The sequence below is a fragment of the Spermophilus citellus genome, assembly GCF_964194105.1.
Source record: "Spermophilus citellus genome assembly, chromosome: 14".
NCBI lineage: Eukaryota > Metazoa > Chordata > Mammalia > Rodentia > Sciuridae > Spermophilus > Spermophilus citellus.
Genome location: NC_138194.1, coordinates 20,551,042 through 20,577,855, shown reverse-complemented (window position 1 = coordinate 20,577,855; position 26,814 = coordinate 20,551,042). Strand labels below are relative to the sequence as shown.

General features: G+C 36.6%; 1 protein-coding gene across 3 annotated transcripts in view; it reads right to left on the bottom strand.

Annotated features, from left to right (window-relative positions):
• LOC308633321 (uncharacterized protein) overlaps nucleotides 1-26,197 on the bottom strand; it is a 106,261-nt gene extending 80,064 nt beyond the window's left edge. The window contains exons 1-6 of one of the 3 annotated variants that reach the window (XM_081265919.1): nucleotides 26,037-26,197; nucleotides 22,060-22,140; nucleotides 17,426-17,575; nucleotides 10,852-10,978; nucleotides 6,498-6,617; nucleotides 1,426-5,510 (exon numbers count right to left, since the gene is read on the bottom strand). In XM_081265919.1, the coding sequence (XP_081122045.1) occupies nucleotides 3,988-5,510; nucleotides 6,498-6,617; nucleotides 10,852-10,978; nucleotides 17,426-17,575; nucleotides 22,060-22,140; nucleotides 26,037-26,090 (2,055 nt within the window). In that variant the 5' untranslated portion in view covers nucleotides 26,091-26,197 and the 3' untranslated portion in view covers nucleotides 1,426-3,987. Of the gene's footprint in view, nucleotides 1-1,425; nucleotides 5,511-6,497; nucleotides 6,618-10,851; nucleotides 10,979-17,425; nucleotides 17,576-22,059; nucleotides 22,141-26,036 lie in introns of those variants that run through there. The other 2 variants (XM_081265921.1, XM_081265920.1) reach the window with 2 other exon arrangements.
• Nucleotides 26,198-26,814: the final 617 nt, after the last annotated feature.

Here is a 26,814-nt window from a genome sequence, read left to right as displayed (position 1 = left end):
AAATAAAAGCTAAGAAAGGCAAATCAGAAAAAACTCCACAGGATACGGAAAGTAATTTTAAAAGTGGGGGTGGGATGGGCTAGCCACTCTTCATCTGTGGATGAAGCTTCCACACTCAAAAGAGCAAAATGAAGCCCATGTTTGCTTTATTTATATCAGGGAATATCAAAGGTTTTCAATGGAATATTCTTTGACAAATATGGTAGAAGGTGGGCTTTGCAGTTCCCAATGGGTTATGCCCAACTCTGGAGCTACAAGAGGGGTCTTCCTAGTAGAGCAGATTTAGGGTCGTGTGTCTTGGGCAATCCAGTGCACTCTGGGGAGCTGTGGATAGTTCCCCAGGTTAGACCTAAATCTCCATGGCTCCATACCCAGAGAAGACCCTCAAGTAATTCACGGGTGGCACCCTGAATATTCCCCCTTTTGACTTTGCAATAGAAAATGATGAGCCATCATTTTAAGTTCTTGGATTCTTGTCTGAGGGTGTGATAACCTATATCACAATACAAAAAAGAACTAGTAGCAGACATCTCATTCCAATAATATACCATGCAGAGTGTTTCAATGTGTTTCCAGTGTTAAAGCCATTCCATTCTTGAAGTATCTCCAGTTAGAGAAGTAGGATCCAAAGGATTGATTTTGCTTTTTTGAATATCCTGAATGTAGTGATTTAACCCCATAAGATCCAGGCTATTATTATTTTCTATGCCAAATGCCTATTAGATAATTTCACCTTCTCCAAATCCCATTGGTAAGGCTTATATTTGGCTGCAGTAATACAGACCTTCATAGTCAGATGGCATTTAAGCCTTTCCATGAACTTGAGAGCAGAAAGCTCATTACTAATATTTATGATAGAAGTTTCTAAGCATTCAAGTTAGCATCAATACTTTCATCAATATTTATGATTATTGAAGGCCTTGGATGTATTTTGAGCCAAATTATTAAGAAAATTTGCATGTTGAATGTTCTGAGATATAGCCACTGAGATAGTAACTGTGATGAATGAGATTAAATAAAAAATTATAATCAATAATTATGAGTCCAAAAGCTTGCTTAAGTCTGGTCACTCGAGCATGCATCTGTTGTAAAATCTGAACACCAGCATAGACATACCCTGGCTCTGAAATTTTGTCTGGTAGTAAGACAAAGGAAGACTGGTGAAGGATTAATATTCCTTTCCCTCTGTTGTATCTACTGATGCAATTAGGCAAATTGCACTTTTTATTGGCTATAAGATATTTATCCTCCTTTCTCTTAACTCTCACATTACCAGTAATTAAATCATAAGGAGATTGAACACAGGCCTGCAGGCCATACCAGGAACCCTCTTTACACCCCCTGCCTACAAACTCAGGCATAGGGCTGTTAGTGTAATATAGGAATTCTGAGGCTGCAATTAAGCATCAACATCTTTTTGGATACCACCTTCACTGGGGTTCCAATGAGTGAGCCACCAAGCCAGATGCATTGATAAATCGGCATTCTTTAGCTGTTTCATCAAGGATATGCAGACATCATACAGGCACATGAAAAGGGAAGATCTTTAGTATTTTCCTTAGACCTCTAGTACCGAATCTTTCCTCCGGGCCTTATATATAGTTAAAACTCTCATATGTAAAATGAAGCCAATTTTCTATGTAAAATAACATGGAGTGGAGACAAGCATGAAACCTAGAGATTTATCCTTTGGAATAAAATATATTGTGAATATTATTCTCCTAGAATTAATCATTATATTTCAATATTTATTTTCCCAAATAAAATTAAATAAAATGTTCGTGCGTGGTGTTTTGTTGACCCTAAGGACTCACATATAAAGAGAATATTGTGATTTTACTTTTTGAACAGGACTTGTAGATGAGAGTCTAGAGGTTTATTTCTATCAAAATTCTGTTTCTCTCTCTGTGGTGTCATGGGTTCCTGGAGCTGTAAGATCTGAAGAGGGACAGGGTTAGTTTATAGTATCTTATAATTACTGCGTTGCAGAGGGGTCTGGGAGACCATGGCACATGCTTCTATCACAAAATCTAATAAGTGTAACAAACATTATATTGTTAGTTATAAAATAGAATGAAAAAGGTCTATAAAATCACAATATATAATGAAATAAAAAATGTGGGGGCATAAATGCTCCTATAGTGTGTCTTTTTCTTTTTACAGTCATCATTTTACATGTATCTGGTTACACTTTTCTACTGAGTAGCCAAGACTAAAGAGGTGGTCCTATATTGGGATGTTTTTCCTACCCTTGAGGTCAGTCTAGTCTCCTCAGTGATGAACGTCATGGAATTCATGAGTAAGTGCATGGTTTCTTCAGTCCAAGAGTCAGAATGGGCCTCTAGACCACGAGGATTCTCCAGGAAACATTGAGACTAATTCCCCCTTCAGTAACCCTCCTTTTACCTGAATATGCACGTTGGCTCCTAGTCTCTTGGACCTTTCTCATCTCCCTAATTGGGAGCTTGTATAACTCTCCAGAGTTGTAGATCCCTTAGGGAGTACTGCAACTATACAAGGTGAAATGTTAAAGTCATAATTCAAACTAGGGATATCTGGGCATTATTTAATATCCCTAGGTCCTTCCTATAACTGTCCGAAATTTTCCATAATTACAAAGATAATTTACATAAATAATATTCCCCAAATAAAACTTGATTAAACAAGAAATAATTAATGGACAGGTTATAGCATTATTTATCCAAGAGAATGTTTTACTATTGCATCGATCCATTAGCAAAGTGAATAGTGGGAAGTATGTGACCTAATAACATCATTAAATGCATGACATGGTTAACATTAAGAAATACACACTTTTTATGTAGTAACAAATTACATATGTAATGCAAATATAAGTAAAAATGCTCTATACAACAGGCATGGTGGTCCATGCCTGTGACCCTTGAGAAACTACAGAAAGAGTTTTTCATGTTCAAAGCCAGGCTTCATAACTTACTGAGGCCCTAACCAACTTAGCAGACCATATCTCTAAATAAAAATGATGAAAAAAATCTGGGGATATAGTTTACTGATTAAATGCCCCTAAGTTCAAATCTAAAAATTAAAAATTTACAACTTCATATAAACCTAAGACATTTCTGATGCAGTACTCTATATTTCCTTATTTCTACAATATCAGCTCAAGATGTTAAGAAAATTTTCAGCAAATATCAAAAGCAATTGCCCATTTTCTACATTTAAATGATTCTTTCCCTCCTAGGGATGGGCTATAGATAAGAAAATTACAATTGTTATATTTGTCAAGGTATTTTGTAATTATTTTGCTGTTATCTAAGGTACATACTTTGGACAAATGCTACTCCACATTTGCTAGAGGTATGAGGTCAGAAATTGAAAAATGTGTGAAACTGAATACAGTCCTGGACACATTCTTTGGGTTTCTATATGGTATAAATCCTCCAGTGTTTTAAAAATGTTTGATCAATGGCCAAAAGCTTTGCAAAAATTTTTCCACATTTCCTCTCACTCATATGAATTCTGAGGTCCTGAGTAGGGTGTGAACAACTGTTGGAGACTCTGACATCTATTTTACACTTGTATAATTTCTGTGCTATCATATGACTGGTTTGAAATAGTGTTAAACTACTGTGAAATAAGGGTTGATTCATCCTTAAAGACACTGATGCAATGTTTTTCACTTGTAAAACCTCTCTCCAGAATAAAATCTATAATGTTTAGTAATATGTGATCTTCAATTTTAAAAGCTTTGCCGTTCTTCACATTTTAAGACTTCTCTCTAGTATGGGTTCTCTAGTGTCAAGTAAATGATGATTGTTGATTAAAATCTTTGCCACATTCTCTGCATTTGTAGGGCTTTTCTCCAGTATGAATCCTGTTGTGGCCATCAAGATATGACTTTCTTTTAAAAGCTTTGCCACACTCTCTACATTTGTAGGGCTTCTCTCCAGTATGAATCCTGTTGTGGCGATCAAGCTGTATGTTTGTAGTAAAACTCTTGCCACACAGTTAACATTTGTAGGGCTTCTCTGCAGTATGAATCCTGTTGTGGCAATCAAGATGTGTGTTTGTAGTAGTAAAACTTTTGCCACACACTTTACAGTTGTAGGGCTTCTCTCCAGTGTGGATTCTCTGGTGCCTATTAAGTGATGGTTTTTGATGAAAACTTTTGCCACATATGTTACAGTTGTAGGGCTTCTCTCCAGCGTGGAGTCGCTGGTGCCGATTAAGTGATGGTTTTTGATGAAAACTCTTGCCACATATGTTACAGTTGTAGGGCTTCTCTCCAGTGTGGAGTCGCTGGTGCTGAGTAAGTGATGATTTGTGATGAAAACTCTTGCCGCATTCTTTACAGTTGTAGGGCTTCTCTCCAGTGTGGATTCTCTGGTGCCGATTAAGTGATGGTTTTTGATGAAAACTTTTGCCACATATGTTACAGTTGTAGGGCTTCTCTCCAGCGTGGAGTCGCTGGTGCCGATTAAGTGATGGTTTTTGATGAAAACTCTTGCCACATATGTTACAGTTGTAGGGCTTCTCTCCAGTGTGGAGTCGCTGGTGCTGAGTAAGTGATGATTTGTGATGAAAACTCTTGCCGCATTCTTTACAGTTGTAGGGCTTCTCTCCAGTGTGGATCCTCTGGTGCCGAGTAAGTGATATTTTATGATGAAAACTTTTGCCACATTCTTTACATTTGTAGGGCTTCTCTCCAGTGTGGACTCGCTGGTGCTGAGTAAGTGATGATTTTTGATTAAAACTCTTGCCACACTCTCTACATTTGTAGGGCTTCTCTCCAGTATGAATCCTGTTGTGGCGATTAAGATGTGACTTACTTTTAAAAGCTTTGTCACATCCTTTACAGTTGTAGGGCTTTTCTCCAGTATGAATCCTGTTGTGGCAATCAAGATGTGTGTTTGTAGTAGTAAAACTTTTGCCACACACTATACAGTTGTAGGGCTTCTCTCCAGGGTGAAGTCGCTGGTGTTGAGTAAGTGATGATTTTTGATTAAAACTCTTGCCACACTCTCTACATTTGTAGGGCTTCTCTCCAGTATGAATCCTGTTGTGGCAATGAAGATGTGACTTTCTTTTAAAAGCTTTGCCACATCCTTTACAGTTGTAGGGCTTTTCTCCAGTATGAATCCTGTTGTGGCCCTCAAGATGTGACTTTCTTCTAAAAGCTTTGCCACATACATTACAGGTGTAGGGTTTCTCTCCAGTGTGGATTCGCTGGTGCTCAGTAAATGATGATTTATGATTAAAACTCTTGCCACACACTTTACATTTGTAGATCTTCTTTCCAGTATGAATTCTCTGGTGATTTTTAAGGCTTGGATTTTGACTAAAAGCTTCACAAATTTGTTTACATATGTGGGGCATCTCTAGAGGGTATGTGCACTGGTGACAAATAAGATTGGAGCTTTTATTAGTTTTGTCACATTCTTTGCATTTGCATGGCGTATCTCCTGTATGAACACTGTGATGTTGAGTAAAGTTCTTGAGTGTGTTGCATTCTTCACATTGGTAGGTCTTCTCTGCAAATAAATTTTTTGATGTTGAGTAAGAGTTGAAAAATTTTTTAAGGCTTTGCAACACATTTTACATTTACAGGCCTTTTCTTCAGTAAAAATGCTCTGATGCTTAACAAATTGTAACCGAATTTCACTAAAAGGTTTTCTGCATTCTTTAAATTTGGTTTGTCACTGTCATCATATCTACTGTGTTTAGAATTTGTTGAGCAAGCCAATGCTTTGATATATTCTTTAAACTTAAAGGGCTCCCTTTCTCTATAAATTCTCTTGTATTGAGCAAGCTCTGCACTGTGATTAAGAGCCCTTTCACATGCCTTACACTTGCAAGTTTTGTCTTGACTATGAATATTTGGATGAGTAATAGTTTTTGAGCACTGCAGCAAGACTTTCCCACATTTTTCATCATGGTAAATTTCCTTTAGAAAATGACTAGGAGTTTCTCTATATTCATAATTTTTATCACCAATGTAAATATACTGGTAATAACTCAGGGTACATACATGCCTAATGGTGTTACTTATAGCACTTTCCAGAAATCTATCATAATTGTCATTGAGCAATAGTGGGGAAGTAGAAACCTTTCTACAATTCTTAATATTGTCCATTTGTGCACAAGGAGAAATTACTGTTTTGTTGCAGAAAAATGGACATTTTGTAAAGAAACTCTCAAAAGTATCACTTTTAGAGATGTGTCTTTCAGTTTCAAATATCTTTTCTGTGCAAATATTTGACTGGAAGTTTAACTCAGTGCTACATTTATAATTGGCTAAGATAAAAACTTATGCATGGACCAGATTTCTTTTCAAATTTTCCACATTTCCTCTTGGAAAATGGCTGTGGATATATTCTTAAGGACATACACAGCTTCTCAAAAGTAAGTGGAATAGATTGAATTTTTTTCAGATATTGTTTCTGGTGTCTTGTGACCATAAATTGGGACTACTAATTGGTTTTGTCCATTATAATACAATTTTTGAACTTTACTCTCACCTATATTTTCCCATTGTTTTCTTAGTGGTAAATAATCTAGGGCCGACTTTCCATATCTTCCCTCTCCCTCTTTTATTCTTTGCTCTGGTGAAATTTCTTGAGGACGATGAGAAGTCATGGCTGAAATAAATAAAAATAACAATCATGTTGACTTGCTGTACTGGGCTGATTATACTTTGCAAACATAGGAATTTACAGCAATAAAGGAACATCAGCAGGGGAGTGGATTATTAAATCCAAGTCCATCGTTACTGCAGAAATATATAAATCAAATAAAAATGTACACAGAAAATTACTTTGAAAACTTTCCAAATCATCTTAGTGTTCATAGTATCCAAGATGAGTACCTTACTATGGAGAGTTATATTGTAGAAGACGACAAATTGTGTTATAAGCCTTTCTTCCTTCACAATATATTTCTTCTGTTTTATTAAAAAAAATAAGAAACATGAATATTTGGAGATTGTTCAAAAAGGGGTTCCTGCTTACCAACAGAAAAAAAATGGCAAAATCAACTGTAAAAAAAGTAAAAGTTATGAATTACTCAGGGGAATATTAAATTATCATTTAAAAGAAGTTTACTGTACTAAACCAACACACAAAAAAAACAGAATAAAATTTAGTAAAGAATTGTTAATAAGCAGAAAATGTGTGTTTAAAGACTTTGTTTAGAAAATGTCTGAAAGAGTCAGGGGTGGTTTTACATAGCAACATAGGAGGTTGAGCCAGAGGATCAAAATTTCAAGGCAGTCAAAGTAAAAAATGCAAAGTGGTAAAGTGCCCTTAAGTTCTCTTTCCAGTACTAATAAAAACATCTCATAAAATAGGAAAAATAAAACATCCAAGCAGCTCAATTATCTCCAAGTTGTAAAGACTCAAAGCAGGTTTTTAATCCAAGTTTTAAAACTCAGAATATTGAGAGCATCCAAGAGAAAAAGATGGGTCACCTAGAAATAGGTAACTATATAATTTTGAAATCCTTAGTCAAAACTTCACAATAGGGCTATTTTCAAGGCATGAAAGAATAAAATTATCAATGAAGACATTATATTCACAACTGCTATCTTTCAAAAGAAAGGGAAATAAAGACTTTAAAGACGTACAAATGAACAGACTATTCATCAACATTAGATCTGTTCTCCACAAAGTACTAAAGGTAATCCTTCATACTAAAATGTAAGTGTGCACAGCAACAAAAGTCATATGAAATTCTAAACATTTCTTGGCACAAACAATTCTATTTTATTGTAATGATGGGTCTCAAAATATGTAATTTTGCAATAGAATATGAAAGACAAAAGCATAAAAACAAAACTGTTAATAGGCATATATACCTGCATCAATAATATAATTTTCAAAGGACACATAAATATATTCAGTTTTTAATAAAGTGAAGTCAAGTTGATACTCATACAAATCTCCTACTCATGAGTAGGAGATTCTTCATTTTTAGATTTTTTTTGTTGGCAAATGCAAGAATACAAAATCTGATCAAAACAAACCTTGGCTATCTGAATTAATATAAAAATTACAACTGAAGGTAGTCCACAGGATACTCTAAGTCTAAGGACACACACATACTGAAAGAAAAAGAATATAAGAATGACACATACAAAAGTGACTGAACAAAACCTGGGCTGTCTAAATGATAGTATACAAAACATATTTTAAGACAGTTACAGGACACAGAAGACCTTTTAAATTTTAAAAAAAATCTTTGAAAAGAGGAAAAAATTGAGAGAAGGAACCTTTTCCTAGGATTTAAGAGTAAATACCTTGGCAATGTACATCCTACTTCCCAAACACACAAAGAAAACATTGAGAGAGTTGAATGAAAACAAAGAATCACTGTCATTTTAGGAGACATCAATCCCCACTTACTGAAAGGGAAATACAGTGAAGCAAAATGGTCATTGCAAAGCATGAGACTTTGAAAATATTTTGAAACTATTGTAGACTAATAGAATACCTGTTTTTAATCGCAAGTGGGATATTATGTTGGATAGACCAATTTTATGTATTAATACAAAGGTAAATAAATACTTAAGTGATAGTTATTTTGTAACAAACATGGGATAAAAATTTAAGTGAAAAGTGATAAGGATGTTCAAAAGTCCCTAAATGTGTGTCAGTTGATTGAACACTCTTGGGCATGCTGTTGTTCAAAAATTGAACGTTAAAATTAAAAAAAAAATGCTTATACTACTTAAAGTTAACAACAGGCTCCAGGTAATATTTGTCAAACTCCTGTTGTTAAGTTTTTTTTTTTTTTGCAGAGAAATCTATCCTTTAAATTGTATGAATATCCCACAAAATACAAATATAATTAGAAGAATATTTCCCTGCTAAAAAATATACTAAAAGTTACAGCATTCAATTGTAAATGCAGGCATGGTGTTAGGTACATGCAGTTCTGAGTGAGTGTGGTAATAAGCCCTCACATCAATAGCAAATTAAAAACATTGCACACCAGTGTTGTTACCCTGTTATATAACAGAGCCATCATGGGGGATGCAAACCAAATATTCCTTGAAAAGAATGGATGAGACAATCTGGAATATAGAAACTATAGAACTTTGAAGTCAAAGATTTATTCTAATTATATATTTTACAAAATGTATGTACAGTAGGTTAACTGAACTATGTCACAGAAAGAATATCGCAGAATTCTATGAATATGACATCTTTAAACTAAAAAAGAAGCTTTCTGAACAAAAGAGAATGGTTTTGTGATGGGGAGACAGAAATGAGCCCTTGCTTCTTAGGAACTGATATTTTTTTGAGATGTAAAGTTTTTAGAGTTACATAGCATAACAATTTGAATTAATGTTACTGAACTGTATATTTAAAATTTTGGAGACAGCAAGTTTTATTATGTAGTTTTGATTACAATAAAAATTAAAAGATAAAGAGATTTGCAACATTTCTCAAGCTACATTTAAAATAATGTGGTCTTCATCCTATAAATAAGAACAAATTCATCAATATACAAATGATGGGCATGCATGTAATCTCAGCTACTAGGAAGTCTGAGGCAGGAGAATTACAATTTCAAGACATCCTCAATAATGTAGTGAGAACCTCTCTCCAACTACGAATGAAAAGGAGCTTGGGGTGTAGTTCAGCTTTAGAGTATCACTGCCATCAATCCCCATTACACTTACATATAGACAACTTCAATTTCTACATACATGGGCAGAATGAAAACCCAATCAAGATAAAATACAAAAGTCATAGACAAAAGGGGTTTAATATTTATACAAGCAAAAGCACATATAACATTATTGGCAATATCAACCAGGGTCATGCATATCGTAATTTGTGAAGCAATTAACTGATATGAGGAAACTCAGTCTGTAACACGGAACCTACTGGACACAATGAAAAAATAAAGAAAAAAATTAACCATCCAAATTGTAAATATCCACAGATGTATTATTTTACAAATCCTCTTATTCAACTACAACTTACACCATCTCTCAAAAGAGCAGTCTTTGCTATCTTGACATTCATTCCATGGCAGATAATTTCACAGAAAATCCATTACACATATTCAGAAAAAACTCTGATAAGGAAATTTTAGTGAAAAAAAATGTACAAATAAGATCAGAGAAACTGACTTATGATAGTAATGTATTACAATGGGTTGACCTACAGGTCTCCAGAAATGTGCAAAAATTTCCTGTAAATAATGGAAGAGAGGCTGGAGTTGTAGACTAGTGGTAGAGCACTTGCCTAGCACATGTAAGGCCCTGGGTTTGATCCTCAGCACCACATATGAATAAATGGGAAATTCATTAACAACTAAAAAATATTTTTAAAAATTATGGAAGAGCCGTCAGATAATATTGACACTCACAAGGCAAGGGGAGTGTTTTGTTGTTAATTTGCATGTACGGAGACATTACTAGAGGAAAAGCCGGAGACTAGATAATTTTGAAGCACAAAACACAGGACAGATTCTTCTATGATAACAACAGAAAGAAATCAAAGCTTCTCAAAAATCTTTTCTTCTGGATAACTTCTCAATCAACCTTTTTGAACTTAGGCTTCCTCCTCTACTTCCACTATGTCCTCAAAGCTATATGTGGGCCACAGGATTTGACATCACAGCATTCCTCTAAGTCAACCATATGTCAAGTGAAGGATGTATATCATGCCAACAAAGGTAAACATTAAGGATGAAAAGAAACATCATTAACATTTTCTTGTCAGCACCAAGAACTTCCCCATCTTTTTTACGGAAAGCATGAATTTGAATCTCTTTCTTATGGTGAAGTTCCCAAAAGATATACTTCAAGGGAAGAAAATTAAATAATGATAAATAGGAATTTTGAAGGAAAGTTATGCTCACCCACAAAGACCAGGTTGCTGTAGGTCTCCAACATCACTTCTCTATATAAATTCTGCTGAGCAAGATCCAGGCATTCCCATTCCTCCTCAGAGAAATCAATGGCCACATCCCCGAATGTCAATGGCTCCTGAAATAAAAATTGTTACATCAATAGAACTTGGACCAAACCATTATTCAGTTTTTAATTTTAAATAAGAGTTAGTAGAATTGCCTGTCATGTAGGAGAGTGACTTTAATTATGTAATAAGATACTTTACATTATCTAATTAAGAGAAAAATACATAAGTCCAAAAACAGTATATATACTCCATATCAGAGTGAAGTGAAAGATATATACCATAATCCAAGCACTGAATAAAAGTCCAACTCCTAACTCTTCTGCCATCAGTGAATGTGAAATTTGGCAGACATTCCAGATGCAAATCAGACTTGTCAAAGATATTCTCATAAGGTAATTGTGCCCAAGGGAGACAAAAAGAGTGGTAAAAAAGCTTTTGAAAACAGTCTGGTTGCTATTCTCTCTGCTTTGTATCCATGAGATAGATTGAGCTCCCCAATACAATTAGTTTCAAGTATCATCCATGACACATTCACAATGTGTAAAATATTCATAAAATATTAATGTTTAGAGACATGTAAAGTGACACTTCCACCTCGTGAAAAGACAAACTTGAAATATTTCAAGTTCTATAAGCAGTTCAACGAGTGAATCAATTTAGTACAAAAGAATGAACGATCGGTTATAGAAGACTTCAAGGAGGAGATTAAAAAATTCTTAGAGGTAAACAAGAACATAGACACAACATATCAAAATCTCTTGGACATTATGAAAGCAGTACTAAGGGGAAACTTCATAGCATGGAGTTCATTCCTTAAAAGAAGAAAAAGTCAATAATTGATCTCATACTTCATCTCAAAGCCCTAGAAGAACAAATCAACAGCAAAATCAGTAGAAGGTAAGAAATAATTAAAATCAGAACTGAAATTGAATTAAAAGAAACAATTAAACCTTGAAAAAAAGTTGGTTCTCTGACAGAACCTTAGCTATGCTAATGAAAAAAAGGAGAGAGAAAATTCAAATTACCAGCATACATGATGAAAAAGGCAATATCACAACAGACACTACAGAAATAGAGAGGATAATTAGAAATTATCTTGAAAATGTATAACCCAATAAAATAGAAGACATTGAAGGCACCAACAAATTTCTTAAGTCATATGATATTCCCAGATTTAATCAGACTAATATTAATATTAAATGATGAAATAAAAGATGCCATCAGAAGCTCACCAACCAAGGAAAGCCCAGGACCAGATGGATACACAGCCAAGTTCAACAAGACCTTTAAAGAAGAACTAAAAAAACACCAATGCTCTTCAATTTATTTCAGGAAATAGAGAAAGAAGCAGCACTTCCAAACTCCTTCTATGAGGCCAATATCACCCTGATCCCAAAACCAGGCCGGGACAAAGGAAAGAAAGAAAACTTCAGGCCAATATCTCTAATGAACATTGATGCAAAAATTCTGAATAAAATTCTGGCAAATTGAATACAAAAACATATTAAAAAGGTTGTACACCAAGATCAAGTGGGGTTTGTCCCAGGGATACAGGGTTGGTTCAACATATGGAAATCAATAAAGGTAATTCATCACATCAATAGACTTAAAAATAAGAATCATATGATCATCTCAAGAGACACAGAAAAGCCATTTGACAAAATACAGCACCCTTTCATGTTCAAAACATTAGAAAAACTAGAGATAACAGGAACATATCTCAACATCATGAAGGCTATCTACACTAAGCCTCAGGCCAACATCATTCTAAATGAGAAAAATTAAAGGCATTCCCTCTAAAAACTGGAACAAGACAGGTATGCCCTCTTTCACCATTTCTATTCAACATACTTCTTGAAACAGTGGCCAGAGCAATTAGACAAAAGAAGTTAAAGGAGTAACTACAGGAAAATAACTTAAATTAGCACTATTTGCTGACAATACGATTCTATAACTAGAAGACCCCAAAAGCACCACCAGAAAACTTCTAGAACTAAAAAATAAATTCAGCAAGGCAGCAGGATATAAAATGAACACCCATTAAACAAAGGCATTTCTGTATATCAGTTAGAAAGCCTCGAGAAGGAAATGAGAAAAACTACCCCATTTACAGTAACTTTAAAAAAAGAAAAAATAAGATACTTGGGAATCAACAAAAGAGGTGAAATATCTATACAATGAAACCTACAGAACCCTAAAAAAAGAAATCAAAGACGACCTTAGAAGATGGAAAGATCTACCTTACTCTTGCATAGGCAATATTAATATTATCAAAATGACCACGTTACCAAAAGCACTATACAGATTTAATGCAATTCTGATCAAAATCCCAATGATATTTCTCATAGAAAAAGTAAAAGCAATCATGAAAATCATCTGGAAAAATAAGAGACCCAGAATACTAAAGCTATTCTAAGCAGGAAGAGTGAAGCAGACAGTATCACTATACCAGATCTTAAACTATACTACAGAGAAATAGTAACAAAAGCAGCATGGTATGATATTGGCACCAAAACAGCTGGTAGATTGACCAATGATACACAATAGAGGACACAGAGACTAACCCACAAAATCACAATTATCTTATATGAGACAAAGGTGCCAAGAACATGCATTGGAGAAAAGATAGCCTCTTCAACAAATGATGCTGGGAAAACTGGAAATTCATTTGAAAAAAAATGAAATTAAACCCCTAACTCTCACCATGCACAAAACTCAATTCAAAGTGGATCAAGGACCTAGGATTTAAACCAGAGACTCTGCATCTAATAGAAGAAAAAGTAGGCCCTAATCTTCATCATGTGGGGCTAGGCCCCAACTTCCTTAATAAGATGCCTATAGCACAAGAATTAAAACCAAGAATCAACAAATGGGATGGATTGAAACTAAAAAGTTTCTTCTCAGCAAGAAAAAGAAAAACAATCTGAGGTGAACAGAGAGCCTACATTCTGGGAGCAAATTTTTATCCCTCATACATCAGATAGAGAACTAATGTCAACGGTATATAAATAACACAGAATGCTAAGCACAAAAAAAAAAAAAAAACCCCAGATAACCCAGTCAAGAAATGGGCCAAAGACCTGAACAGACACTTCTAAGAAAAGGACATAGTTCATCATCTCTTGCAATTAGAGAAATGCAAATCAAAATCACTCTAAGATATCATCTCATTCCAATCATAACAGCAGCTATTTTGAAGACCAACAACAAGTGTTGCTGAGGATGTGGGGGAAAAGGCACACTCATACACTTCTGGTGCGATTGCAAGTTGGTGCAGCCGATATGGAAAGCAGTATGGAGATTCCTTGGAAATCTGGAAATGAAACCACCATTTGACCCAGCTATTCCTCTTCTCGGACTATTCTCAAAGGACTTGAAAACAGCATACTACAGGGACACAGCCACGTCAATGTTTATAGCAGCACAATTCAGAATAGCAAACTGTGAAGCCAACCCAGATGCCCTTCAGTGGATGAATGGATAAAAAATATGTGGCATATATACACAATGGAATTTTACTCAGCAATAATAAAATCATGGCAATTGCATGTAAATGGATGGTATTGGAGAAGTGAAGTTAGTCAATCCCAAAAAACAAATGCTGAATGGTTTCTCTTATATAAGGAAGCTGAATATAGTGGGGTAGGGAGGGGGAGCATGGGAGGAATAGATGAATTCTACATCTATTAGAGGGGTGAAAGTGGAGGGGAAGTAGGTAGGGGATTAGCAGTGATAGTGGAATGTGATGACATCATTATCCAAAGTACATGTATGAAGACACAAATTGGTCACAACATCCCTTATATACAACCAGAGATATGAAAAATTGTGCTGTATACATGTAATAAGAATTGTAATGCATTCCACTGTCATTGTTTTAAATCAAAAAATAAAAATAAAAAACACTCTTCAGCCTGTGTGAGGATCAAGGACAAATCCTTTCAACCACTCACCAAGACATTGAACTGCATTGTTTTTTTAGTTCTCAGCTGCAGGAAGAGCAGGAATATATGTGAATTTCAATACCTGACACCCACTGGGATATATTTGGGTGAAATGCAAGAGACAGAACATGGATGGTAGGTAAGGTGCAGAAAATCTGAGAAGCAGAAAAAAGTTATGAAAGCAATAGACATTCTCAAGCTCAGCAGGTAGTACCTGTGATGACAAATGTCAATCCCAGCCTAATTCTTGCCTACATTAACAAAGACCCTCAATTCATGCATAGGGAATACTGGTCATCAGCAATTTAAGAGGTATTTAACCAAATTTAATATCCTATACAATGTATTTTTGCAATGCACATTTTCAATAAAAGTCACACAATTTTTACTTCAATATTGAGTTATTTAATTTCTTTTACATTTGTTATGATTTTAGAGTCAGCTGGGTAATTTTCACAAAATGACTTTTGGATTTTGGCCTCATTATTTTGAATCTGCAGACCCACTGTGGAATATTGTGGTTTTAACAAAATCAAACTTTTGATCATTGAATATTAACTATTTTCCCAATTTGTTTCCATTTTTTTTTTGCATTTTACCTTCTCCTTTATTTTTACTTTGCAGTGAACAGTTCTTTTGTTATTACTTTCATTTTAAATTATTTTTCCTATATTTGTGAATGGATTTATGCCTCAATTTTAACACTGCCCATTGGTAGTGTGTATAAATTATATGACTTAAGGTTGACCATTTAACCCATAACATTATTGAACTAACTTAGGTCTTATCTTTCATTAGTGCATGGAAATGGCTTACAAACATTATAGAAATAAGAATATCATCTGCATATGCTATTTGACTTTTGATGTATAAAATGCTGTTCAATATTCTCAGAATAATATTTAGATGTCAGGAAACCATACTTTTTTTTTTCCTTCTTCTAAAACTAAATTGTCAAACACTTAGGCTCTCACCATTAAATATGAAAACAGTTCACAGCTGCCCTTTAGTGGACTGAAAAAGAATTGTCCTCTGGTCTTAACTGGCCATAGATTTACAATAAATTACATAAGTATGTAATCTGCCAAAAGCTTTTCTCTATCAAAATGATTTTTGGAAACTTACATATTGTCCCTCTTGGTCATAAAGTCCAATCTTTATTTTTGTTGTTATTCTCAGTTTTCTAGGGGTTTGAATATCTGGGTCAACATCTATAGGAAGATGGTCTGCAATTTCCATTCTTTTGTTGTGTTATTTGGTATTTCTGGCCTTACAGAAAGAATTAGTCCTTTTTTTCTTCTATTTTTAGATGAAATCATGAATTATTCTTACTGATCTCTTATTACATGATTGCCAGAAATCACCTGTGAAGGCACCTTCTTTTTAAAAAATGTGATTACTGTTTGGTTTTTTTGGTGGGTTGATTTTTGGAGCTGGATTTTTGCCAGGTTGGCCTCACATTCCTTAGCCCAAATCCTCCTCCCACTGTAGCCTCACAGGTTGCCAGGACTAGTGGCGTGTGCTACCATGATCAGCTTTTCAGCTGCTCATAAAAATATCTGCAATTAAGTTAAATGTTAATTTGTAGGTCTACTTTATATTTCTTCATATCTGGGTCTACTAATGTATTCTATTGATTCCTGAAGTAATTTTCAAAGTTGATGATTATCTTGCAATTTATCCATATGTTGTTGTTTTCCAGGCATCAGACTTTCTTGGCAATTAAGGTGGAATGATGAGAAAGCACAATGTGGGGAAATGAGAACCTGGCATTTTGTGAATTGAACAATGTCTCAGGATGCCTGTGCAGGACAGAGAGTGTGCACACATAATCCTGTAAGATAAATGAAGCAGAGAAGCTAAAGTAAATTATAATTTTAGTTAGCCTAATTAATATTCTTGAGTAGGTTTTATATGTCTTGAAACACTTGTTTAATTTTTAGGGCAGAATCTAAGTATTTTACCATATTTAAATTAGGTTATTAAAGGTTTTTTTTTTATTTTTGGTGAGTTGTATAAATTTCATATATTTTGGATGTTGAGCTTTTATCAGACATGTGGCTAGCAATGATTTTCTTTCACCCACAGTCTACTTTTACATTTCATTGATTGATTCCTTTGCTGCACAGAAGCATTTTTAGCTTTATATAGTCTCACCTATCTCTTTATTTTTCCTTGCACATTCTCAAGAGGTTCTATTTAAAACCATTGCCAACGTGAATGAAAAAAATTCTTCTCATTTTCTTGTAGAATTTTTATGATTTCAGGTTATATCACAATGAACTATAACCACATGCTTGTGGGCTATTCTCAAAATGTTAGTAGGTAACACATACTGCAGAAGATATGCAGAAAAGGAAACACTTTGACATCCTTGCCAGAAATATAAATTTGAATAGATATTTAAAAAACTATAAGGGCTATTTTTCAAAAAATTAAAACTAGAAATGCCATATGACCCAGACATTTTGTTGAGAATATGCCTGTATTTTTCAAGGTTCTTCAGAAAATGAGAATAAAATACATAAAAATGGATGTGTGTATAGAAGGGAGCTTCTTATATTTACTCACATAATCATGGGAGGAATAGTCACCAGATGTTTGCCTGCAGGATGGCAACACTGGGAAACTGGTAAGAGCTTGGTCCAAGATACTAGAAGCTTCATAATGTGAGGAATCAAATGAAGCAGCTGTGGTCCAGGACAGAGGACTTAAAATTCCCTGGTAAATGAAAAAACAAATAACCCAATCAACAAATGCGCCAAGGACCTGAACAGACACTTCTCAGAAGATATACAATCAGTAAATATATGGAAAAAGGCTCATCATCTCGAGCAATCAGAGAAACACAAATAAGAAGTACTTTAAGATATTATCTCACTCCAGTCAGAATGGCAGCTATCATGAAGACACACAATAAGTGTTGGTGAGGATGTGGGGAAAAGGTACACTCATACACTCCTGGAGGGAATGCAAATTGGTGCAGCCAATATGGAAAGCAGTATGGAGATTCCTTGGAAATCTGGGAATGGAACCACCATTTGACCCAGCTATCCCACTCCTCAGTCTATACCCAAAGGACTTAAAAACAGCATACTTCAGGGACACAGCCACATCAATGTTCATAGCAGCACAATTCACAATAGCTAAACTGTGGAGCCAACCTAGATGCCCTTCAATAGATGAAGGGATAAAGAAAATGTGGCATTTGTACACAATGGAATATTACTCAGCAATAAAAGAGAATAAAATCATGGCATCTGCAGGTAAAAGGATGACATTGGAGAAGATAATGCTAAGTGAAGTTTGCCAATCCCAAAAAAACAAATGCCAAATATTTTCTCTGATATAAGGAAGATGACTATACTGGGGTAGGGAGGGGGAGCATGGGAGGAATAGATAAATTCTATTTAGGGCAGAAGGGTGGGAAGGGAGAGGGCAGGGATTAGCAAGGATGGTGGAATGTGATGGACATCATTATCCATTGTACATGTATGAAGACATGAATTGGTGTCAACCTACTTTATAGAGATATGAAAAATTGTGCTGTACATGTGTAATAAGAATTGTAATACATTCTTCTGCCATATATTTTTTATAAATTAAAAATTTTTAAATTTTTGAAATGAAAAGCTGGCTCTTTGAAAAAAATAAATATACTTGATAAACCCTTATCCATGCTAATGTAGAGAAAAACTCAAATTACCAAAATCCATGATGAGAAAGGAAATATCACCATGAACACTAGAGAAATACAGAAGATAATTAGAAATTATTTTGAAAATTTGTACTCCAATAAAACAGAAAATACTGGAGACATCAATAAATGTCTACAATCATATAATTTAACCAAACGGAGTGAGGATGATATACACAAGTTAAACAGAACATTTTCAAGCAATGAAATAGAAGACACCATCAAAAGCCTACCATTGGGGAAAAAAAAAAAGCCCAGGACTCAATGGATACAAGACCGTTAAAGAAGAACTAACACCAATACTCATGAAATTATTTCATGAAATAGAAAACCAGGGAGCACTTCCAAACTCATTCTATGAGGCCAAAATCACCTTATTCTAAAATCAGACAAAGACACATCAAAGAAAAAAGACTTCAGACCAATATCTCTAAAAAACAGATGCAAAAATTCTGAATAAAATTCTGGCAAATCAAATACAAAAACATATCAAAAAGATTGTGAACCATGATCAAGTGGGATTCATCCCCAGGATGCAAGGTTGGTTCAACATATGGAAATCAATAAAGTCAATAAAAATCATATGATCATCTCAATAGATGCAGAAAAGCATTTGACAAAAAACAGCACCCCTTCATTTTTAAAGCACTAGAAAAACTAGGGATAACAGGAACTTGCCTCAACATTGTAAAGGCTATCTACACTAAGCCCCAGGCCAACATCATTCTAAATGGAGAAAAACTGAAGGCATTCCCTCTAAAATCTGAACAAGACAGGGATGCCCTCTCTCTCACCACTTCTATTAAACATAGTTCTTGAAACACTGGCCACAGCAATTCGATGAATGAAATTAAAGGAATAAGTAGAGGAAAAGAAGAACTTAAACTAGGACTCTTTGCTGATGATATGATTCTGTACCTACAAGACCCAAAAAACTCCATGATAAAACTTCTAGAACTAGAATTCAGCAAAGTACCAGGATATAAAATCAACACCCATAAATCAAAGGCATTTCTGTATATCAGTGACAAATCCTCTGAGAAGTAGATGAGCAAAACTACCCCATTCATAACATCCTCAAGGAAAAGATACCTGGGAATCCCCATTCATAATATCCTCAAGGAAAAGATATCTGGGAATCAACAAAAGAGGTAAAAGATCCATAAGATGAAAACTACGGAACACTAAAGAGAAATCAAAGACCTTAGAAGGTAGAAAGATCTACCTTACTCTTGCATAGGCAGAACTAATATTATCAATATGACCTTACTACCAAAAGCACTATACAGATTTAATGCAATTCTGATCAAAATCCCAATGACATTCCTCATGGAAATAGAAAAAGCAATCATGAAATTCATCTGGAAAAATAAGAGACCCAGAAGAGCCAAAGCAATCCTTAGCAGGAATAGTGAAGCAGGCGGTATCGTTATACCAGATCTTAGACTATACCATGGAGCAATAGAAAAAAAACAGCCTGTTACTGGCACCAAAACAGGCTGGTAGACCAATGGTACAGAATAGAGGACACAGAGACCAACCGACAAAATTACAACTATCTTATATTAGACAAAGGTGCCAGAAACATGCACTGGAGAAAGGATAGCATCTTCAACAAATGGTGCTGGGAGAACTGGAAATCCATATGCAACAAAATGAAGATGAACCCCTATCTCTCACCATGCACAAAAGTTAACTCAAAATGGATCAAGGACCTAGGAATTAAGGCAGAGACTCTGCATCTTACAGAAGCAAAAGTAGGCCCTAATCTTCACCATGTGGGATTAGGCCACAACTTCCTTAATAAGACTTGTATAGCACAAGAATTAAAACCAAGAATCAGTAAATGGGATGGATTCAAACTAAAAAGTTTTTTATCAAAAAAAAAGAAAAAAACAAGAGAGCCTATATCCAGGAGCAAATATTGACCCCTCCCACATCAGATAGAGTGCTGCAGTCTGGCTGGGCACAAAATAACCGAGCCACCACAAAGCCTTGTGGATTCAAACAGCAACTCTTTATTCTCGAACTCTCACCAGCACTCTACATGCACATTCTGGGAACACACTGCCTCTACCCGGCTCTGCCCACCAATTCTCTCAGAACCCTGGGAGAACTCAACAGGAATTCCAAAGAGCAGGTGCCTGAGGCAGCAGGTTAAAACCCTAATCCTGGAGCCGCCCTATTCCCAGCAGGATCCACCCTAAACCTGGAGCTGCCCTATTCCCAGCAGGATCCACCCTAAAACCAGAGCCACCCTAATCCCTGAGCAGGGTCACCTTTCAACCCAAAAATGCCATGCATCATTCCTACTTGCCTATGGCTCTCAGCAATAGAGCACTAATCTCTAGGGTATATAAAGAACTCAAATATCTTAACACCAAAAAAAACCAAAAAAACAAAAAAACAAAAAAACAAAAAACAAATGGGCCAAGGACCTGAACAGACACTTCTCAGAAGAGTATATACAATCAACAAATATATGAAAAAATGCTCATCATCTCTAGCAATCAGAGAACTGCAAATAAAAACTAAGATATGATCTCACTCCAGTCAGAATGGCAGCTATTATGAAGACAAACAACAATAAGTGTTGGCGAGGATATGGGAAAAAGGTACACTCATACATTGCTGGTGGGATTGCAAATTGGTGCAGCCAATATGGAAAGCACTATGGAGATTCCTTGGAAATCTGGCAATGGAACCACCAGTTGACCCAGCTATTCCTCTTCTCGGAATTTACCCAAAGGACTTAAAAACAGCACACTACAGGGACACAGCCACATCAATGTTTATAGCAGCACAATTAATAGTAGCTAAACTGTGGAGCCAACCTAGATGCCGTTCAGTGGATGAATGCATAAAAACAAATTTGGCATTTATACACAATGGAATATTACTCAGCACTAAAAGAGAATAAAAACATGGCATTTGCCAGTAAATGGATGAAGTTGGAAAATATTATGCTAAGTGAAGTTAGCCAATCTCAAAAAAACAAAGGCCAAATATTTTCTCTGATATATGGGGGTGACTCACAGTGGGGTAGGGAGGAAGAGCATAGGAGGATTAGAATAATTCTACATAGGGCAGAGGGGTGGGAGGGAAATGGAGGGGGAAGGAGATTAGCAAGGATGGTGGAAGGTGATGGTTATCATTATACAATGATATGATCGACATCATTATTCAAAATACATGCATAAAGACTTGAATTGGGTGTCGTCATACCTTACATACAAAGAGAGGTGAAAAATTGTGTTATACATGTGTATTAAGAATTGTAATGCAGAAGAAATGAGTACATGTATAATGTCATAAGATGACGTGAATGTACTTTATATACAGAGATATGAAAAATTGTGATCTATGTGTGTAATAAGGATCATAATGCATTCCACTGTTATCATGTATTTAAAAAATAATAAAAACAATATATAAAATTAAATCATGACCTAAAAAACATCCTAAAAAAAGAGAAATTGTGAGATAGGATGCATGTGGTGCTACATACCTGATATATCCAGTGGTCTGGAGGCTGAGGCAGGGGGATCACAATTGTGAAGCTGATCCCAGCAACTGAGTGAAACCCTGCCTAAATTAAAAAAAAATACATATATATATATATATATATATATATATATATATGGAATAGTAATTTTAAAAAATTAAATTAATTCATTTATTAACTCTAGCAGCTTCTTTGTAGACTCTTTTGGGTCTGTTAAGCATAAATCAAAGGCATTCCTGTATATCAGCAACAAAACCTCTGAAATGGAAATAAGGAAAACCACTCCATTCACAATATCCTCAAAGAAAATAAGATACTTGGGAATCAACCTAACAAAAGAGGTGAAAGATTTATACAATGAAAACTACAGAACCCTAAAGAGAGAGATAGAAGATCTCAGAAGATGGAAAAATGTACCCTGTTCATGGATAGGCAGAACTAACATCATCAAAATGGCGATATTACCCAAAGTTCTCTACAGGTTTAATGCGATGCCAATCAAAATTCCAATGGCATATCTAGTAGAAATAGACAAAGCAATCATGAAATTCATATGGAAAAACAAAAGACCCAGAATAGCAAAAGCAATTCTAAGCAGGAAGTGTGAATCTGGAGGTATAGCGATACCGGAGGTCAAACTGTACTACAAAGCAATAGTAACAAAAACAACATGGTACTGGTACCAAAACAGGCAGGTGGACCAATGGTACAGAATAGAAGACACAGAGACTAATCCACAAAGTTACAACTATCTTATATTTGATAAAGGGGCTAAAAGCATGCAATGGAGGAAGGATAGCATCTTCAACAAATGGTGCTGGGATAATTGGAAATCCATATGCAACAAAATGAAATTGAATCCCTTTCTCTCGCCATCCACAAAAATTAACTCAAAATGGATCAGGGAGCTAGATATCAAATCAGAGACACTGCGTCTGATAGAAGAAAAAGTTGGATACGATTTACATATTGTGGGGTCGGGCTCCAAATTCCTTAATAGGACACCCATAGCCCAAGAGTTAACAACAAGAATAAACAAATGGGACTTACTTAAACTAAAAAGTTTTTTCTCAGCAAGAGAAACAATAAAAGAGGTAAATAGAGAGCCTACATCCTGGGAACAAATTTTTACCCCCCACACCTCCCATAGAGCCCTAATATCCAGAATGTACAAAGAACTCAAAAAATTAAACAATAAGATAACAAATAACCCAATTAACAAATGGGCCAAGGACCTGAACAGACACTTCTCAGAGGAGGACATAAAATCAATCAACAAGTACATGAAAAAATGCTCACCATCTCTAGCAATCAGAGAAATGCAAATCAAAACCACCCTAAGATACCATCTCACTCCAGTAAGATTGGCAGCCATTATGAAGTCAAACAACAATAAGTGTTGGCGGGAATGTGGGGAAAAGGGCACACTTGTACACTGCTGGTGGGGCTGCAAAATGGTGAGGCCAATTTGGAAAGCAGTATGGAGATTCCTGGGAAAGCTGGGAATGGATAAACCATTTGACCCAGCTATCGCACTTCTCGGACTATTCCCAGAGGACCTTAAAAAACCGCTCTATAGGGATACGGCTGCATCAATGATTATAGCGGCACAATTCACAATAGCTAGACTGTGGAACCAATCTAGATGCCCCTCAATAGATGAATGGATAAAAAAAATGTGGCATCTATACACAATGGAGTATTATGCAGCACTAAGAAATGACAAAATCATAGAATTTGCAGGGAAATGGATGGCATTAGAACAGATTATGCTAAATGAAGCTAGCCAAGCCCTAAAAAACAAATGCCAAATGTCTGCTTTGATATAAAGAGAACAACTAAGAACAGAACAGGAAGGAAGAGCATGAGGAAAAGACTACAGTAAACAAAGACGAATGGGGGGAGAGAAACGGGGAGAGAAGTGAAAGCACATGGAAATGGTAGGAGACCTTCAATGATACATAAAATTATAAGAGGTTATGAGGGGCAAGGGGGAGGGGAAAAGAGGGAGAGAATTGAACAACAGCAGGGGAGGTAGAGAGGGAAGATGGGAGGGGAGGGGAGGGGAGGGGAGGGGAGGGGAGGGGGGATAGTAGGGGATAGGAAAGGTAGCAGAATACAACAGTCACTAATATGGCATTATGTAAAAATGTGAATATGTAACAGATGTGATTCTGCAATCTGTATTTGGGGTGAAAATGGGAGTTCAAAACACAATTTGAGTCAAATGTATGAAAGATGATATATCATGAACTATGTAATGCTTTAAATAATCAATAAAAAATTTTAAAAAAATGAAAAAAAAAATTAAATTAAGAAATAAATTAAAAATATAAATTTTTAAGTAAAAATTTAAAAGGGGCTGAGGATATAGTTCAGTAGTAGAACACCCTGGAAATTCCATCCAGAAATAACCATTTCTGGCAATCAGCCACATTGTTTTTTTTTTGCCATACTGCATAGAGTTTGACAAATACTATGAAACACATATCAGTTTTATATCGATCATATAAATATCACATTTTGCATATCACCATATTTTTAAAAGGACACCTGCAGAATTTGAAAAAATGCAAATACAGATCAGCACATAAGAGACTGAATGATAAAATTCCTCCTTATAAAGATGGCCACTTCCCTCAGGTTCATCTAGGGTAACACCCCATCAAACTTTCAGCATGATTTCCTTTTCATTGAAGAAGGGACCAGAGCAAACAGTTTGAAAAGTCTCCTGGAAAGTTAAATTGAATGAAATTAGCCAAGAATTCTGAACTCTAAGAGCAAAATCAGGAACTAACATTACCAGGCACTAATGCATGTTATAAAATTATCATATTGCAGTAATTTGAGGACCAAAAAAATTCAAAATGCAGAAATTTCATAGATGACTCCATATGTATGTAAATGTCAATTTTATTATGAAGTGCAATGCAAAGGCCTAGATAAATGCAACCATCTCCTGGAGAGGATTTGATGTGAGTGAACAAGACAACCCAGCATAAAGGGAGGTGTGGGAACTGGAGGCGCAGAGCACTGGTAGGGCTTGGGTGGAGGACATGCGTGGTACTGGATTATACTCCAGCACCCTGAAGAAGCACATGTTGAGCAGGATTATGTTTCAAAATTATACCAGAATAGGAGGCTCCTGGTATAATTTGGTATAACTGTTACAATTATCTTCAAGGAATCATGAGGTCAACAGAGTCCACCCAGGAACCCACGTGGATGTAAAAATCATACACTTAATTGCAATGGAAAAGTCATTATCAATCAAACCCTAACCAGGCCACCCTCAGCAACTTAGCTACACCTGCGCTCAGAATAAAAACTAAAAACTACCAGGGTCAGAGCTGAGTGGTAAAGCACCCTTCTGTTAACTACCAAAACAAAAAACAAACTCCACAAAACTAGCTCAGGAATAAGCGGATCCCTGTACACCGCAGCTCCCCTCCTGCAGGAAAACGGGGTTTGGAGGATTTTCCATTTGATTTAGAGGCAGGGTCTCATCTAGCTGAGTCTCTAAGTGCCTCCCCAAGTTGCCAAGGCTGGCCTTGACCTCGCAATCCTCCTGCATCCGCCTCTCCCCACCCTTCCCAGCCTCTGGGATGACAGGTGTGTGCCATCCCTGGGCTAGGAGATTGGATTCTTCTAGTGGTCCCACCTGTCAATCACCTCAGCCCCCAAAGAGGCCAGGCAGCCGCGCTCACCTGCCACATAAGACTTGAGCAGGGGCTAAGGCTGCCCCCAAGGTATGGGGAGGCCTCGAGAGGTCTCCGCACCTGTCACGCTCCCCACCCGGCTGGCCAGGGGGACTGAAGGGCACTGTCCCCGAGGGGCTCAGGCCTGCGGTGCAGAGAACGCCCAGAGTCGGAGTGGGCCAGCTCAGGCTCCCGCCACTGCAGGTCCCACAGGACGGCCTCCCTGCCTGGCCTACCTCCCAAGCCACCCTGTCCAGGCACCAGGTGCCACTGCACACTCACCATTTCCTGGTTCCCAGCAGCCAAGTCTGCCCTGAGGAGCTGCGGCCCCTGCATGGCAGGGTCACCCGGGGTCCTGGGCAGGAGCAAAGCCTGGAGTCCAACTGCAGTAATCTGAGGGGAACCGCAGACAGCAGAGAAATAAAACTCTTCCGGATCGCGGAAGCCCGCCCCTTGCTCGCTGGCTGCACTCAGGATTGGACAGCGCTCAGGATCAGACAGCGCTCAGAACCGGGGCTTCTGATTGGACAGGGCGTCAGTCAGTCTCCGCTCTCCCCAGCCTGAGCCCAGCCAGCCTTCTTTTTGAGTGACAGGGGAGTGATATCCGCTCCACACAAGAAGGAGACCAGAATGGCAGGGTTGGGCTGCAGCTTTTTTCTTTTCCTTTTGAAGTCTGGGCATTGGGTTAGGGTTAGGGTACCAGAATTCTAAGTTCTGTTCGGTTTTGATGTTAGGAAATTGAAGTCATTTCTTGAAAGTTTCACCACACAAAGCCTCTTTGAGCTGCCGACTTGTCTCTGTTAATCTGTGCAAAATTCTCCAAGCAGAACTGCCCTTTTGCCCCTTGGGAACTGTCCAGTGCATCAAGGCCTGCGCTGGTTGAGGCTCATGGGGGGCCAAGCAGGCTCCCTGGAGGAGGCTGCACCCGGTTGGCAGCATGAAAGCTGATGTTCCTCCAGCTGAGTTGAATCTGTATCTCAGCCCTTGTTGAGGCTGGAGGCAGAGTAAGGAGATCAGCACAAAAGAGACCCCCAGAGCACAGACCTGGGTAAACCCCAGC